Consider the following 16169-nt stretch of genomic DNA (forward strand, 5'->3'; position numbering starts at 1 on the left):
CAAATGAAGCATGGGTGTTGTAAGCCCTAATTTAAATTTCAAAAAAAGGCAATAATTTGCCAGAAGACAAGCAAAAAGCATCCAATTTCACAGACATAACAGGCAGCGACTAGTACCTCTTTGATTCTGTATTGTGCATGCCTGAAATGTGGAATGGCATCAGTGCATGGGCTTAGTTTAATTTCAGTTTGGTCAACTCTTGCACTCAGATATGGTTCATTTTTTGTTCTTACTCCTAGAAAGTTTTCCTTCAAAGACTTCTGGAAACCCTAAATAAATGAAGGCTTCATTAACTGCAGCCTCTTGATAGTCCATTTTACCTTCTTATCCAATGGAGCACATCAAAACCTGCCAGCAGTTTTGAGGTGCTTGGGTATTATTGCACACCCCCCCCACACACCCCCACACCCCCCCCCCCCCCCCCCCCCCCGAAACCAGCGTAGTTCATTCTGCCAGGCTGTATTTGCTAGTGAACACTGTTCACATTCTTGCATATTAACCAAATCAAGACTCCTAAAATAATCTCCTTTGGCCAATCATAGCAAAGTAACATAAAGACTTTATTTAAAAACAAAAAAAAAAAGAAAAAGGAAAAAAAAATTCAAAGCAATCATAACAATCAACTCCGTTTTCTTTGGTGCTTCCATCTCTCTGTATGATTTAAAACTTCGTATCACACAACCCTTCTTGAATGCATCTTTCTCCAAGACCATGGGAAATGTGCGATGTATTGTAGTAGCTATGAAATAGTTTCTGGAGTTTGTAACTAGGCCCACTGGATGTTTGTTAAAGAAAACAGTTGCAATGGGTGTAGCGCAGGTGGTTTGTTACATTCTGCAAACCATAAAGGCTAGGGAGGCATTATTACTTTCTAGATCTTTCCAAAGAAATATGCAGGTCTGCAGTTCATACGGGTTGTACCTTAACAGCATTATGTGACTATTCCTCACTGCCTTCAGATTTACTCTAAAACTAATTTAAGTGGGTCTTCAGTTTTAAGTGCATTACAAATGTTCTAATTTTAACTCAAATGTATTCTATATACTTCAATAAACTGAAGTGTTTTATTACATGTGAATTTCATTATATCAAGAAGAAGAAATAATGGTGAACTTTGAAGATGGTCATTTAATCCAGATAAACCAGTCTTCTCTTTAAATTGCTGCTAACTTACAAGAACTATTTTTCTTACACAAATATTAACATCCATATTTATGTACACTTGTATTTATTGATTACTATCTAAAACTTTAGAGTGCTGATTTCTTTTTTTAACAGAAACCAGTTATAAATGGCAGGAGGCACAGATATATACAAGTAACAGTACTAATACTACTTAATTAGTCAGAGGACTGGTGGGACATTGTCCCTGAGTAGTCAGTCAGAAAGTAAAAGAATATTTAAGAAGTGACTGTATAGCAGCAATAAAAGCTTGCCTCCTCACTAGCCTAGCACAGTTGGAGATTTACTTTAATTGGTGAACGTATTAAATCTTTCTATTGATGCAGTGTAATTAGGAGGGAGAGTGGTCTTGCTGGTTAGGTTGTTTAACTTACTGTATTTTATCCCCTTCAGTTACAACTATTTTCACACCAATATCCATTGATTGCAACTGCTTTTCAGCTCTGACGTTTATTACAGCAACCCAAAGTCTCCAAAATAAGGCAGACTTAAAACTATATATTAAGAGTTTTGTTTGGGTTTTGTTTTTTAAATCTTACTCTTACATGGAATAAGGAAACTGGAAATAACTGTTTTTCCTGATGGACAGTGAATTCCACGTGAATGCTTCTTTTTACACTCTAGGTCTAGCTAAACACCGTGAGGTAATGATGGTGTACAGTAGGCCATCCATCCTCATCTTCTGCTGGCTTTTCTCCATATGCCTATATTTACAAAGGACTGAAATAGCCAGCTGAGCATTTACCTTTCATCCTTACATATTATAGAAGCATGGTTGGGCGAAAGTTTGGATTTTCAGGTAAGTATCCTTGAGGTGATCATACTTGCCAAAAAGCTCCATACAGCGTGATAGCAACACTCTGAAAAATCAAGTAGTCAGCCACAGAAGAGAAACATCTGTTCGCGGATTGAGATGTTGATGGAATTTCATAAAACTGGCAAAAGATGCCTCTCTGATTGTAGGGCTGAGGTTCTGCTACCAAAAAAACCCAAAAAACTTACTGCAAGCAATGGATATGAAAGATCTTCTTAATTTTTGCAAGATTTTTGTGTAGCTATCATTAACTACCTTAAACATGAGAGTGACTGCCATTTTCTTTTGTGTAGAGACAGTGAGGAAATTACTAGAAAAAAAGTTGCTATGGAACTGTGCCAAGATCACGGTATGAATATGTGGTAATATTTGTTAAATGTCATCTCTGGAACTATCAATTTTTTTAGCTGTTTCACAACATCTTCTGAGATACCTATATGTTGCTTGTTATGCTGTATGAAGGCACAGTGGGAATATTTAAACAAAGGCTATCTTTTCATTGCCAAGAATCTAACTGGTTTTGGAGGCAGGAGGAAAAAATGAGACATAGCAGATTCTTCAGTTCCAGAAGATCTGCATTCTTGCTTGTAAGTTAATCACAATATGCCATTAGTAGCCTTACATGAAACAACTGCCCATGTGTGTTACTGTTCTTCAACAGCTTATCCCATAGGGATCAATAGCATTTGCTTTAGCTGCATCAGTGTCAATGCATAAGGACAGCCTCACTCTAGCTTGTTATAAAGTTATTTAACATTTTATTTTAGTTCTTTTGCAAATACCTGTGCATTGTTGGTGCTACTTGGTTATGTATTTTAGCTATAATACATGGCTGCCTCTTGGTGAAAAGTGAGTAAAATGTTACAGTACCTCTTTTGCATTTTTTTAAAGTGACCTAGAAGCCTAAGCTTCATTCACTTGCAAAATGAGCGTAGGTCTGTCTAAGCCTAAAGATTTCTATTGTCCTATTTACATTTTCCTTTATTGCTTATGCAGTCAAAGCTGTAGTGTGGATGTAGCTGCAACTGCATGAAAAACTTCATAGTACTATAGTATCAGCTTCTTAATTAGATGTGGCTATTAGAATAAGAGCAGAAAAAGCTATGACAGGAGAAGTGCTTTTTCATAAGTAAAACTGCATCTACATTAACAAGGACAGGAAAGATGAAGGAAGCAGGTAAACTTTGCGCTGTGCTAATTAATTTCAGAATTTAAAAAAAGTTATCTAGTGAAGGCATTTGACTTCATGGTGTGGAAATTGAGCTTAGGTTTACGAACTCTTAGGCAACAGATTAGCTGATACTGGCTTCAAGCAATGAATTAACTGAAAGATATGTAGGTATACAGATCATAGCTTTAGAAACATCTATCTTACTATTATCTCCTTGAAGATGTTTCAGTAATGCTAATATTTATTCCGCCTTTATTTTGTAAAGATTTATGTGATGGTGAAATGGGTGGTTTTTATACTGAAGTGCATGAAAATGGAATGCTTTAAAAATAATAGATTTATTTGAAATTGTAGCAAAAATGCAACAATATTCTGCAAGAGAAAATGAGATAAAATGAGGGACAGAAGCATTTGAATACTCTAATTTTGAAATCAAATAGTAAGGCAACAGAAATTTTTACAGTCTCCTTCATTCCACAAAACCCAGCCAAAAGCAGAGATTTAATTATTTATTTCTTTTTAAATCTGTGGAAAAGGAATAGAATATGGGATAAAACAGCCTGAGAGAAGGGATTCAGTAGAGGTAAAGTCACTAAGACTAACTGAGAATGTGACTGCTTTTTTTGGTAGAAGACACAATGCCTCCTTCACTGCAGAGGGGAATGAGAGCTTGGACTGCAGTGACAAATCCAAGACCAAAAAGAAAGACTGGGGATTTAGGCCACTCACCTGGGACTGAGGAAAATATTTGAATCTAGATCTAAATCTCAGCAAGCGCTATTTGCTAGATTCCAGAGTCACCACCTTCTTCTAATGAATGTTTAACTATTTAAAGTAAACAAGAGAAAACCAGGAAAGATTAATCTCCAAATAACCTATAATCTGAGAAATTAAAAAGCAAAGCAGAAGCTGAGTCTGGAGAGGTTTGAAATCGTAAAAATGTATATTGGAGAAGGAAACAGTTTCTCATATGTGCCTTTATAACAGGGCTTCACAAGTCACACTGTCTTTCTTCAGCTTCCCCCAGGTTTCTCATTAAACACTCTGAGTCTGTCATGTGAGACTTCAGTTCTGTAACTTCTGAAATAGATTAAATTAAGGGAACGTTGAGCCCAGCATCCTTAAAAGATAGCTCACCATAGACAAACTTCAAATATTATTTTCTCATACAATGTAAATAGTACTATGCTTCTTGTAATCTGCAGTCCAGATTAATTTTTACAATAAATACTTCCTAAATAGTTTATCTGTTGCTAATTTTTGCTTAAATATTTTAGTTGTTTTATTTGTTTAAAAAAATCACTATGACTTTTTATCCAAAATCTTGGCTGGTTGTTGCTGTTTAGATTTGGTTCTGCTCATCCTGTCATCCCCTCTCTTTTTTCATGAAGAAATGCCAATGGAATAAGCAGTGTGGTAGTGAATTGCTTTAACACTTGCACCTCCAAATAACATGAAGAATGAAAAGTGTCCATGGCAACCAGGATGAACTTATAATACTTTCCATTCTTCATCTTTTTAATATATGCAAAAGTATAGGTATTACAAAATCTATGCAATCTATTTCTTTGAAATAACCGTGTGCTAACAAATTACCAAGGTAACTGTAGTTTGTCCTGGGTATTTGTACATAAGGAAGTTTTTAGGTGGAATAGCACTATTGACAGTTTGTTCCACTGTAAATCAAAGAGTAATGTTTAGAAAATACACAGTGGCATTTAATATAATTACTTGTATATATTACTTTTCCTGTGCCTCTGCATGTTGACCCGATTTTCCCATTCTGGCAGAAAGTTCTGTTGCAGTGTGCTTCCTAGTATAGCAATTAAGAGGAGGAGAGATTACTGAAATATGTATTTCTGTAATTTTTTTTAAGTTTTTGAATTTAGTATTAAAATGCTTTGGACTTTATAATTGTACAACAATACACACGAAAGTAAATGTTTATAACCATGTTAAAACATCTACTGTAATTGCTTTAAAAATAGGAGACGTGTTTCATTTGTAGATCATTGACTTAGTGTTACATCTTAGGGTTGGTTGAATTGTATAAAGATAAAATCTTACTCAAGAGTCCATACACATATATGCACACTCTAGTGTTTGGATTAAATATGTTCTTGTACACCTGTGTATGCATAAACTTATGTTACAGAGAAATACTCTCATACCCACAAAATACTAAACAAAAAAAATATATAGAATACTTACTGTGAAAAGTTTGTCTTGCTTACACCAGTGCAGAATTTGGGTGAGCATCTGCTCTGTATACACTTAGTTTTATTGTACTATATATCCCACACTGAAAAGTATTTATTAATGTATTTTATAACAGATCACAACACATTATAATCTGTTGTGCAACATAGTTCTGCTTTTTTAAGAATTACACTTCTGGATTTGTGTATAAGTAAATCTGTAAGGTTACACAGGAAATTTATCTGAAGAATGTTCTAGGTATTAAAGTTCAAAATTTGAAAAGCAGCAGTCATCATTAATCATTTTGATAAGTGGTTTTGGGGGCAGGTGGCTATTTTCTTTTTCAGTTACACTTGGCATTTCCATACTGAGAAACTTTGTTTGCTTTTTTTTTTTAAGAAATGTCACTTCCAACAGTAACATGAAAAGGCTGAGAGAAAGCATATTAACCAGGTTTCTTTTCTCCTTTAATAATGATTTTTTTCCCCCTATAATATACTGTATTCTTGCATACCATTTTGAAGGGTATGCAAGCTGAGGAGCATGTGGAAAGATGTCTTTTCTTTCTCTATTTGCATATCAGTTTTCTTCTGACCTTGTTCTCGCCTCATGTTTTCCACAAATAAGAATGGAGTTAGCCTCACATGCTGATTCTCCCTCCGTTGCTGGAGATAAAAAGAGCTTTTGGAAGTACAGTACAGTTCAGCATTCATTGTCCAGTTATCCCCACGCTGGGCTACAAACATACTTGTTCTGAGGCCTTCCCAGGTAGTAAGATCATCACCAAAACAGAATGACAAGTGGTTTATAAAGTCTTTTGCATTGAATCCTCATATTACCAGTAGTATATTAAGTGGTGTTATTTTAGCACTGTGGTGGTCTATACTGTGCATGTACTCTATAGAAATGTTAACTCTGCTATTATAAAATGTTTCAGTGGTGTAATTTATTTTTCATATATTAAATTCTAGAATGCAGATTGGATGAATGGGGTTTTTTCCCCTTCAAAGAGGTGACTCTCACTGCAGATGAATAAAGATTGTGTGTGTAATTGTGAAATAGGATGAACTTATGCAACTGAGCAGCATGGTTTTTCTTTTATTCACATAGCAAAGGTTATTTTACAGAGTATTGCAGACATGTCTGAGAGTTAATCAAAGCTATTTTGTATGTATGCTGTCAGAAATATAATTTAGTAATTCCAATTACCCTATATAATGATATATTAGCCACAATAAACATCAAAATGATAAGTTTAGTTAGCTATATTTGACATTCAGATGTAGATGTTCAGCCTTTATTCAAACTTGTTTGCAATTGCTGTACACGAGATAAAAACAGGATACGCGCAAGAGCTGAGAAATACAAAAATTATTGGTATGGGCCTGCCCTAGCAGATTGTTTGGAGTCTAAGCTTTAATTTGAAAATTAATGATAAAAGTGAATGCATCTCATCAGGAGTTACAAATACTTTAAAATCTAACATTAAAAATCAACTTTAAAGTCTACATTTTGACACTGAAATACCAGAGAGATCTAAAGTTAAATTTCACCTTGAGAGGTGTAAACCACTGTTGTCAGATCTAAGATTTGTAATAGTAAATTTAACTCTGTGTTGTTCAGTCAGTATATGTGAGTAGTCTTCTGTGACTTACTGACAGTTAACTCAAGGCTTGCTTTTAATTTTCCTTTTCTACAGGCCACTAGAAAAAATAAAACTCTATGGAGTGTATTTTTTTGTATACACATGTGTATGTTTATAGATGTACACCTCACTAATATTCTCATTTGTCAGTTTTATCACTTGATGTGTCAGGAATCCACATACACAGATAACAATGTAAAATTCTCACTTTTCTCAGTGAAATGGAAGGGAAAAAACCCAGATTAATATTAGTAATATTACAAGATATTTTTTTAACCTTGCCTACAACAGCAACTGAATCCTACTTCTGGCTTGGAGTGTGATCTTTGCTAACAACTTGTGTGAAGGAAGAGACATGATTCTGACTCTCCTCTCCTGTAGAGCCACCTGTGAAAGCAACAAAACAAAAGTCACTATTAAAAGGTGACACGCTGTTCAAGCACATATGTAATGTTTTAAGAGAACTCTGGGAAAATTACTGATAGCCAGAGCCACTTGTTCTCCATCATTTCATAGCTACACAATTTACTATTCATATTAAACTTTTGTCTCAGTTGCATGCTTTGTAATGCAGGCTGTCTTTTCTTTCTCTAACTCTGAAAATGTGAGTTGAATGTGGACTTCTGGAGAGCTTTTTCCAGAGTTTTCAGACAGTCTAAGGGCTGAACTTTGAACTGTCCTATTAGTTTTAATTTTAACAAAATCTTAAAATGACAGTTTAACTTCTAATACTGTCGCGTTTGAATGCCTGAGCATTGAATGGGTATTTCTACTTAACCACATAACTTAATGCCTGATGAATTGTGCTTCTGCAACTAAATGAAAACAGAAAGAGAATGTTTATAGTTTTGCAAGTTGAGATGTCACTAAATGTGTTTTAATTTCTACAAGCAATTTGTACGCAGGGGTTGGGAACATTTTCTTTGTATGTAAAAACATTTCATTCTTGTCTAGGTGCATTATGGGATGTTTATTGTCCTTTGAAGCATGTTGTAGGGCCACTGGTAATGTAACCATGGTCTGATGTCTTATGATAACTTTGTTTTGGGAATGGAGTAATATTTACACAACCAGAGTCCTGAATCTTAGCAATATGTTTATCTCATGATACTGGATATTCATTTCTTCTTCCTTTTTTCTTTTTCTTCTTCCACAATTGTAGGTAATTTTTAGGTGGTGGAAAATCTCACTTAGGAATGAATTTCGTGAATCAAGACCTGGAGAAATTAAAGAATCCCAGGAGGACTTTTTGGATGATTCATCTCTTCATAGTAAGATGACAATAATAATTACAAATTTGCTGTGGCATATAATGGAATAATCTAGAAATATTGATCTGTAATAGCTTTCGTTAATGATGTTATTGCTTTGGCTAACAGGCTTTTTTTATATGAATTTGTTAATATAAATTAATGTATGAATACTGGAAAAACAAAAAGACATGACAGTAACTTTAAATATAGGATAAATCCCAGCAACATTGAGAGTTTCATTATAAGACAATAACAGAAGCATTAGCAACAAAAATAGGCCAGAAAGCAGTATTTTTATTGCTAATAACTCAGTCTTTATAATGCTTTGTTCCAGGACATTTGGTTTTATGGCCATGTCGTGGGCCATCTGGATTCCCAATCTGAGTTAAATTAAGTAACACCAAGTGCAACAGGTACTTAGGATTATACAAGTACAGCTTGACTTTAGGAGCATACAGTCACAAAAAGAAAGGCAGTGGGAATGTCACTAAATAAACCTCAAAAAGTAGATTTATAGAGCTGTGTTCCAACTGGCCTGATAGATAGACTGGCCACTGAGAACTTCTGAAATAATGCTTTTTCCCAAAGTTCCATGGGACTATGTAGTTATTGCTCTGCGTCTTTTTATAATCTCAGTTCTCAGTAATTAATTAGTTTTAAGAGATGTCATGTCACAAGATATGGTTGGTCATGGCTCACAGAGGAAAAGATTCCCTGAAAATACTAAGCCAGACACATTAATTCAGAAACTGCAGCGAATAGGTGAGGTCTGAGCTATGATCTGGTCTGAAAATGGAGAACTTCATAACTGCACCTGCAGGGACTGGATTGAGATCTGAGGCTTTTATAGCTTTTTGTATTCTGAGTTATATACAGACATAAAAAAATTTAGTTACAGATGTGACTTCATATTTATCCTATTTTTATGATGAACTTGAAGGACATCATTTCCAAATGTCCTGTTTTCCTCATCAACGGCTTATCAATGTCATCTTATTTACACCTAGGCAGAGGAGGTTTGCTTTCCAAAGTATATCAATCTCCCCAGTGGTAGGGGACAGGGCAAAACTTACCTCAGGAGAATATACCTGTTTTCAAGAGTAAACTTGAGTGTATCTGCATTTAGGGTCTGAAATAAGACCAACACATTTCCTACACTTTGCTTATTAAAATCTAACACTTCCTACAGCACAATGAAGAGATTTTTGGCCCTGGTGAGTTAATGTGATCTGCATTTCTATGTTTAGGTTTGTGTTTCTAATCCCCATTATGACTTTTGCAACTGACCAATTTCAAGTGAATTTGATTGAAATAATAACACTTCCTTAGGCAGCTGGGTAAGGAGACTGCAAGAGACTGCTGTTAGTGCTGCATGGATGGAAAGCCTGCACACTCTGAGCTCAAGAGACTGGATGATATATGCACAAACCATGGAAAAAGTTTCAATCAGCACTCACAGTTTGTAACAAAACAAATCTTTAATTCCAGTTATTACTACTTGTTTTGACTAGAAGGAGCATGAATGTATCATGAACCAATAGAAAATGGACTGCCTGTTGAATTTGGCCAGCACTCAGAGAATCATTAAATATGCTATGCTTTTTTGCAGTAGGTGTTTATAGTCGCTCCATGAGTTGCGGCAAAGAGTAGCACCGCATTTTAATTTGACAAAATTGATTATCCATTTTTATAAACTTGAGCTTTCAAAGAAGTAGTCTTCTATACTTTTTGCCAAGAATTACATAGAATTTATAGCTGAATTTTAGCAATAGGTTTTAGTGTTTTTTATTTTCAAAATTTAATTTCAATTTATTTTTTTATTTACCTCGTAAAAGTAGATTTGATATGTGAATATATATTGGTGAGGATTTTAGCTTGGTTTTTTTTCCTCATTGTTTATACTGTAAGATTTTCCTGTGGCATTTGATATTAATATAATGTCACAATAAAACATCTGTTTTACATCACCTGGGTACAATAGCGTGTGTTTTCCATAGGTTATGAATCAAACTTTTTCTTGAAAAGTGTTATTGGTAGTTCAGAGGTTTCCCATCCTATAGGAAGTATTGAAAGCCACAGTTGCCATTCTTTCCTAACACTTAGTCATTCTTCCTCCGTCTAAAATTATCTTTAAAATCATATATGGGGTTTTCCCTCTGGGCTTTAGTAAAATTGTAATATAAAATAAAAGTGGGGGGTTTGGGGTTTTTGTTGTGTCTTTTTTGTTTCAGAAAAATGTTAACATAAATACGAGTATTACAAATACAAATTACTATGTTTGTGAGAAGTTGCATTGTTATATTGATATTATTTCTGTCCATAGCTCTTGCTGTTCCACACAATCAGATGTTTTTACACCTCCTTCTCACCTCCTGTTAAGAGGAGCTTTGCTGCTCTTCTAAATATTCGCAGATATTATTTTTTTTTCCATAATTCTCCACAAATACATATACTAGAATAATATTCTAGTTATCCTTACTGAATTTTTTGCCAAATGACAGTTCAAATAAAAGATTCCTCACCCAGACCCATGGTTTTCTGCTAAATAATGGTTTTTTGTACTGGTACACCCCTACCAGTGCAATGTTTATCTGTTATTAAGTATTAGTATTTCCTGTTGTTATCTCCTAATTCTCATTCCTAAGATTTTAGCAGTTTTCACATGGTCGGAGATTTTTAGAGAAAAATTGCTTAAAAAAAAAAAAAAAAAGCTTAAATTATTTCTAATGGGCATAGGAAGAAGAGTCCCCTGCAAATGAAACATTTTATCAATAGCCCATACAGGCATTTAAACATCCAATAGAAAACTGAGGAAGTAAACATTTTATAATAAACATTAACATTTTAGTAAATTTATACTAACTACCATACAGCTGTAATCTTTGTTTTGAAGTGTTTTCTTTTTGGACAGTGAGGTAAGGTATCATTAGTTTCTTTTCATAATCTCAAAAGAGCCAAGAGGGAAGAGCAAGATTTTGTATATGGCTAGATTTTCATTATGGTTTTGCAAAGATAGAAAATTAATTGATGATAATGTAGGGCAAGAGAAGAGAGATCTGTTTACGTTTTTGGATGAGTGAACAAATAGTACAAGTCATCAAGTAGTAACCAGCACTCATAGGATGAAGATGTCACAGAAAAACTGAAGTTCAATATACTTTCACAGTTAGTTCATCATTAGCTACAGATACATTTATAAAGCAAGATAAATACAGCTAAATATATTTTTAAAATATATTTTAAAATAGCCAAACCAGGTCACATTATTATTTCTAGAAATAAAAAAATTTCAAGAAAAACTCAAGGAGCAGCAAGTATTCATGTGTAGCCTGCTTAATCATTCAACATGAAGTAGATGCACACTACAAACATTATCGTCATTCCTAGTGTGTGAATATGTGGATCATTCTTACATACCAGCTTGAATTAGATTAGCCAGACAATTTTTAGTTGACTCTGTAGATCATTTTTTGTACTTGCATAAGGAATTTGAGGAAAATTACCAACTATATAGAACTGAGATGCTTAGAAAGCAAAAAAGCAAGTAAGAACCAACAGCAAACTGTTTGCACATGCAGTATGACATAGCAACGAAAAAGAAACTTTGAAAAGGATTGGGCCATCTACCCAAAGACATGAAGGCAGATAAGGCGATAGCTTCCATCTAATTACCTTAGGAATATTTGGAACAAAAAGATAAGAAAAAATCTTAACATCTTAACAGTGAAATTGTGTAATTTGGAAAACTCTCTCAAATGTATTCACAAAAGCTTTAGTTCTGTAACTCATCTTACAAAATATTTTGGAAGGAAAACTGCCGCATCAAAATTGGATGCACTTACTGCCTATCGTCAGTAGAGTTTCAACTTCCATGATTCTGTTTCTCTCTCCTTTTGTGCCTTTAACATATATGAGAATATAGACTCTGGTTGGTTAAAAAAACAAACCGAAAGAAAAAATCCCCAAAACAACAACCCCCCTCCTTCCCCATTTTGGATGCATTAGAATAATTTCATAATACAAAAAGTAGTAATTCATTAAATGCTTTGTATTTAAACTTTTGATCCTTATGTTCCTGTCCCTGTATGAAAAGAAAAAAAAAAAAAAGAAAAAAAATCCCTTGCGAATCTAGATGACTGCATTTGTGTCGTCAGATCTTAGGAAACAACATGCAGCTCCAAAATTTACCACTGATCATTCAAATTGAATTCGGGATCCTGTTTTATAATGAACTAGTATTTTGATTGTAGCAATTTGATAAAATAGATAAATGATCTGAAGAAATGGTGTTAAATTCAAAAGGCTAAGTTCCAAGTTGGATGCTGAAGCACAAATAATCGACTGTATGAATGCAGGATGGGGAGTAGCTCACTAAGTAGCAGATCTATAGAAAAAGAATTTGGTGGTGTACTGGATCACAAAGTGAATGAGTCAAAAAACATCATGTCACTGTAGAAGAGAACTCTCTTCAATTTCATTTTAGTAGTTTAATTGTACCTACATCAGATAAGAGGCAGAACTACAGGGACTCTTAATGTCAGAGCAATCATTATGTTCCCCAATGCTTACGACTGAAGTACTTTTTTTCAATTGTTTTACTCCTGAGTAAATAGCACAGTTTTTATGTAAATAAATATAGATGGATGTGGAAAAGTGGACCAAATGGATCTGGACAAGTTTCAGTTCAGCTTTGTTGCTGTTTTAATGTTCCTCAGCTGAGACAAGATTTTGCTGTATACAAGACAATGTGCAGTTTTTTAATTAAAGCCTTGTTTTACTGCTCAGGCTTCCTGGATATCACTAGCAACTCTTAAGATCAATTGATATACTATAAATTACTATTGTTCAATATAAGATGTTTTACGTTATTTTCTCTAGAAAACATCCAAAAAATTGATCTGACTTTTCTGATTTTTTTTTTAAAGATGTATCTGAATAATGTGGGATTATTGGGAAGAAATTTCAGGCTTTAACAAATCTGTTGTCTCTTGGGTTTGGTTTTTGTTTTTTTTTTTTATCACAGTTCAGATTGCTATGGTGTTTGGTGCCAAAGTTCTAGAACATGTCCTCAATCTGTGCCGAGGTAACTATGACTTCCTGGAATGGCTTCCTGTCCCATTGCTGCTGTACATCATTTCCTTTCTGGAGCTTGAAGATATTGCCAGGCTTTCTCAAGTGTCACGCAGATTTGAAATGGTAAACCAAAAAATATTTAAAAATACATTGTAAATTATTTTAATGTTGTTAGTTTTGCTGTGCAGCATGTTGGTTTTGATTCATCTCATGTTTAATATAGTCATCAATCTGTCTGCTTTACTTAAAGTTTGAGACAATAAATTAATCATCTGTATAGAAGCAACTGAATAGGTGCAATAAAACTAGATCTTTGAAAGGCTAGATTGTAGCCTTAGAACTAGATCTTAGAGAGACTGCACTTATCCTGCAAACTTTTGTTGCACATAAACACAATGATCCAGTTAATTCCATGGTAACCCAGGGTTGGGTGGTATGCACTACTTCCACGATTAAGTATTTGAAATGTAAAACCTATGCTTTGCATTATGATTTGTATTATTGTAAAGTCTAGAAACTTCAGCCACAAACCAGGATCCCCTTATGCTAGACCCATTAACAAACAAAAAACATTGCCATTCCTGGAGAGCTTACATTTTAAGTCTTTGACAAAAGACAGGAGCACAAGGAAAAAGATTTTTTTCAAGATTTTTGTAGACCTTGTAGCAAGGAACTGTAAGCAACACAGGAGGAGAAAGAGATTGCAGTATGATTGCTTGCCTGGAACCTCTTTCCAACAACCAGGAAAGTATGGGAAATAGTATGAACATGTTGAATTGAAACTTTAGGAGTGAATAACTGAAGTTGCCACTATTGGCTGATTGGAGCTATGGGTAGCCTCTCAGTGCTGAATGAGGGGTAACAAATAGGGAAGGATAACATGGAAGTCCCAGCAGAATGGGGGCCAATCTGTTGGTGCAAAAAGGGAAAAGTCACAGGATAACTTAGGTTGTGTTGGAAAGGCCTTTGAGAGGTCATCTATTGCAACTTCCTGGTCTGTGGGGGTCAGGTACTTGGAGGGATGAAAAGATAACATTTTCAGAGCTATGATCTAGGAAGCTTATTTTTGTGGGTCTGAATACCTCAAAATCACATTTTCTATCCCACTCAGAGCCTGAGAAAAGGCTGCTGCAGTAACTCAGGTAGGGGGAGAAAAGGGGTTTGGCTTATGAAAAATAGGAAGAGAAGCATATTAAAGGGAAAAATAACTTGATTCTTATCCCCAAAGGTGTCGTAGGAGCCTAGAATGAAGCCTGTCAAGTTATGGGTTGTACAGTTACTGAAAACATAAATAATGGTGAGACTTTAGGAGGAAGATAAAAACAGGTTTACTCATCTTGAGTCTGATGTAACAGATAGATACTCTCTGAAAGATTTCAGAGAGACAGATTAACCATTTAGTTTGGAGAACAGGACATGCCTCTGGTACAGAGTACATCTCCAGATTGTGTCAGGATGAGATTACTTACAGGGTTTGTATTATTTTGAGGCTATGTGGCCCAAGATTTCAAGAAAAGTTCTGTGGAAGACTGCTGACAGTTCAAGAGGACATGGCTGTACTGCTGTCCCTATGGCGTGGCTACGAAGACACTATAGATGCTGTAGTAAGTTCAAGTGAGACCAAGAAATAGGAGACGGTGTAAAGAAAGCACAGGAGAAAACAGTGAGATAGCAAAATAGAGCATGTAATGAATTTAGAGGAGATGAAGGGCAGATGGAAGTAGATAAGCTTGCTGAGTTCTGGGCTTTGTTTCAGTTTGAAGATAAAACAGCTGATATTGTGACTAGGAAACAACCAGTAGAGGATGAGAGAATAAAAACAACTAAAGGAGAGGAAAAGAATGGGTAGAAGGGAGGTCAGGAAATTATTTATTAGTATATTCGGAATCCATCCATCATTTGCAGAGCGTGCGTGGAGTAGGATGAGGAACTGTGGAGGGCTGTGATCTTTTCATTAATTTAACACAAAGCCTTGGATATTCTGGAGTTTAAGGAAGTCCTGGAAAGAATTAACTTGCATAATAATAAAGATAAGATTTTGGCACAATGAAATAACCTGTTATAACTAGTAAGGCCATGCTCTCTTTCTCTCATTTCAGCAGTATTTTTAAGGAATTAAAAAATTGCCCCAATACTATGAATTTTCACTTCCACTCTAATTTATGTGTAGGCTGGAATGCTGCTCTATGTGGAATTATAAAATAGCATATTCAGGTTTTCAAATTGGGAAAAACAGAACAATCTCTGCACTCAGGACTGAAGAGTGCAAAAGGCTCCATACATCCATCCACGCAATGCATCCTTGTAGGCTGAACAAAATGCATATCTTTGTTACCCAAAGCGTGGCATTACTCTGACTGTAGTTCTGAGCTTAAATCCTGCTCTCCAGAGTATCCAGGTGCTTTCAATATGCGTTTCAAAGCATTTTAGATTTCCACTGGGTACTATTTTTAAGTACTGTATAAGAAGCTCCACCTCAAAAGACACAATGTACGCAAGTCCTAAGGTGGACACCACCACTGGAGCACTGTATGAGTTTCCCAGATACTTTTTTAGCAAACCGCTACATTGTGATGTCTCCCAGCACAAGCTCAGGGTAGGACTCGTTCAGTTTATTGTGTACAAGGTTATTAGATAGCCAAAACAGGCAAAATTAAACTACAAAAAGAAAAATACCGCTTGCTAGGAGCTCGAGGAAGCTACTCCCACCAGAGGGAGCCAGATTCCCAGCACAAGAGCAAGAACAAGCTCTTACCACAGTAATGACAGTGATTATTTTTTTTAATAGCAAACTGTGTTTGGAAATACAAATATATGATACTAAAACCCACT

General features: G+C 35.1%; 1 protein-coding gene across 15 annotated transcripts in view; it reads left to right on the plus strand.

Moving 5' to 3' along the window:
• FBXO36 (F-box protein 36) overlaps nucleotides 1-16169 on the plus strand; it is a 31984-nt gene that overhangs the window by 13168 nt on the left and 2647 nt on the right. For 12 of the 15 annotated variants that reach the window (XM_075761085.1, XM_075761091.1, XM_075761087.1 and 9 more), the window contains 2 exons: nucleotides 8174-8282; nucleotides 13288-13460. In XM_075761085.1, coding sequence (XP_075617200.1) covers nucleotides 8174-8282; nucleotides 13288-13460 — 282 coding nt within the window. The other 3 variants (XM_075761086.1, XM_075761097.1, XM_075761088.1) reach the window with 2 other exon arrangements.

The sequence above is a fragment of the Balearica regulorum genome, chromosome 9 (genome assembly GCF_011004875.1).
Source record: "Balearica regulorum gibbericeps isolate bBalReg1 chromosome 9, bBalReg1.pri, whole genome shotgun sequence".
Lineage (NCBI taxonomy): Eukaryota > Metazoa > Chordata > Aves > Gruiformes > Gruidae > Balearica > Balearica regulorum.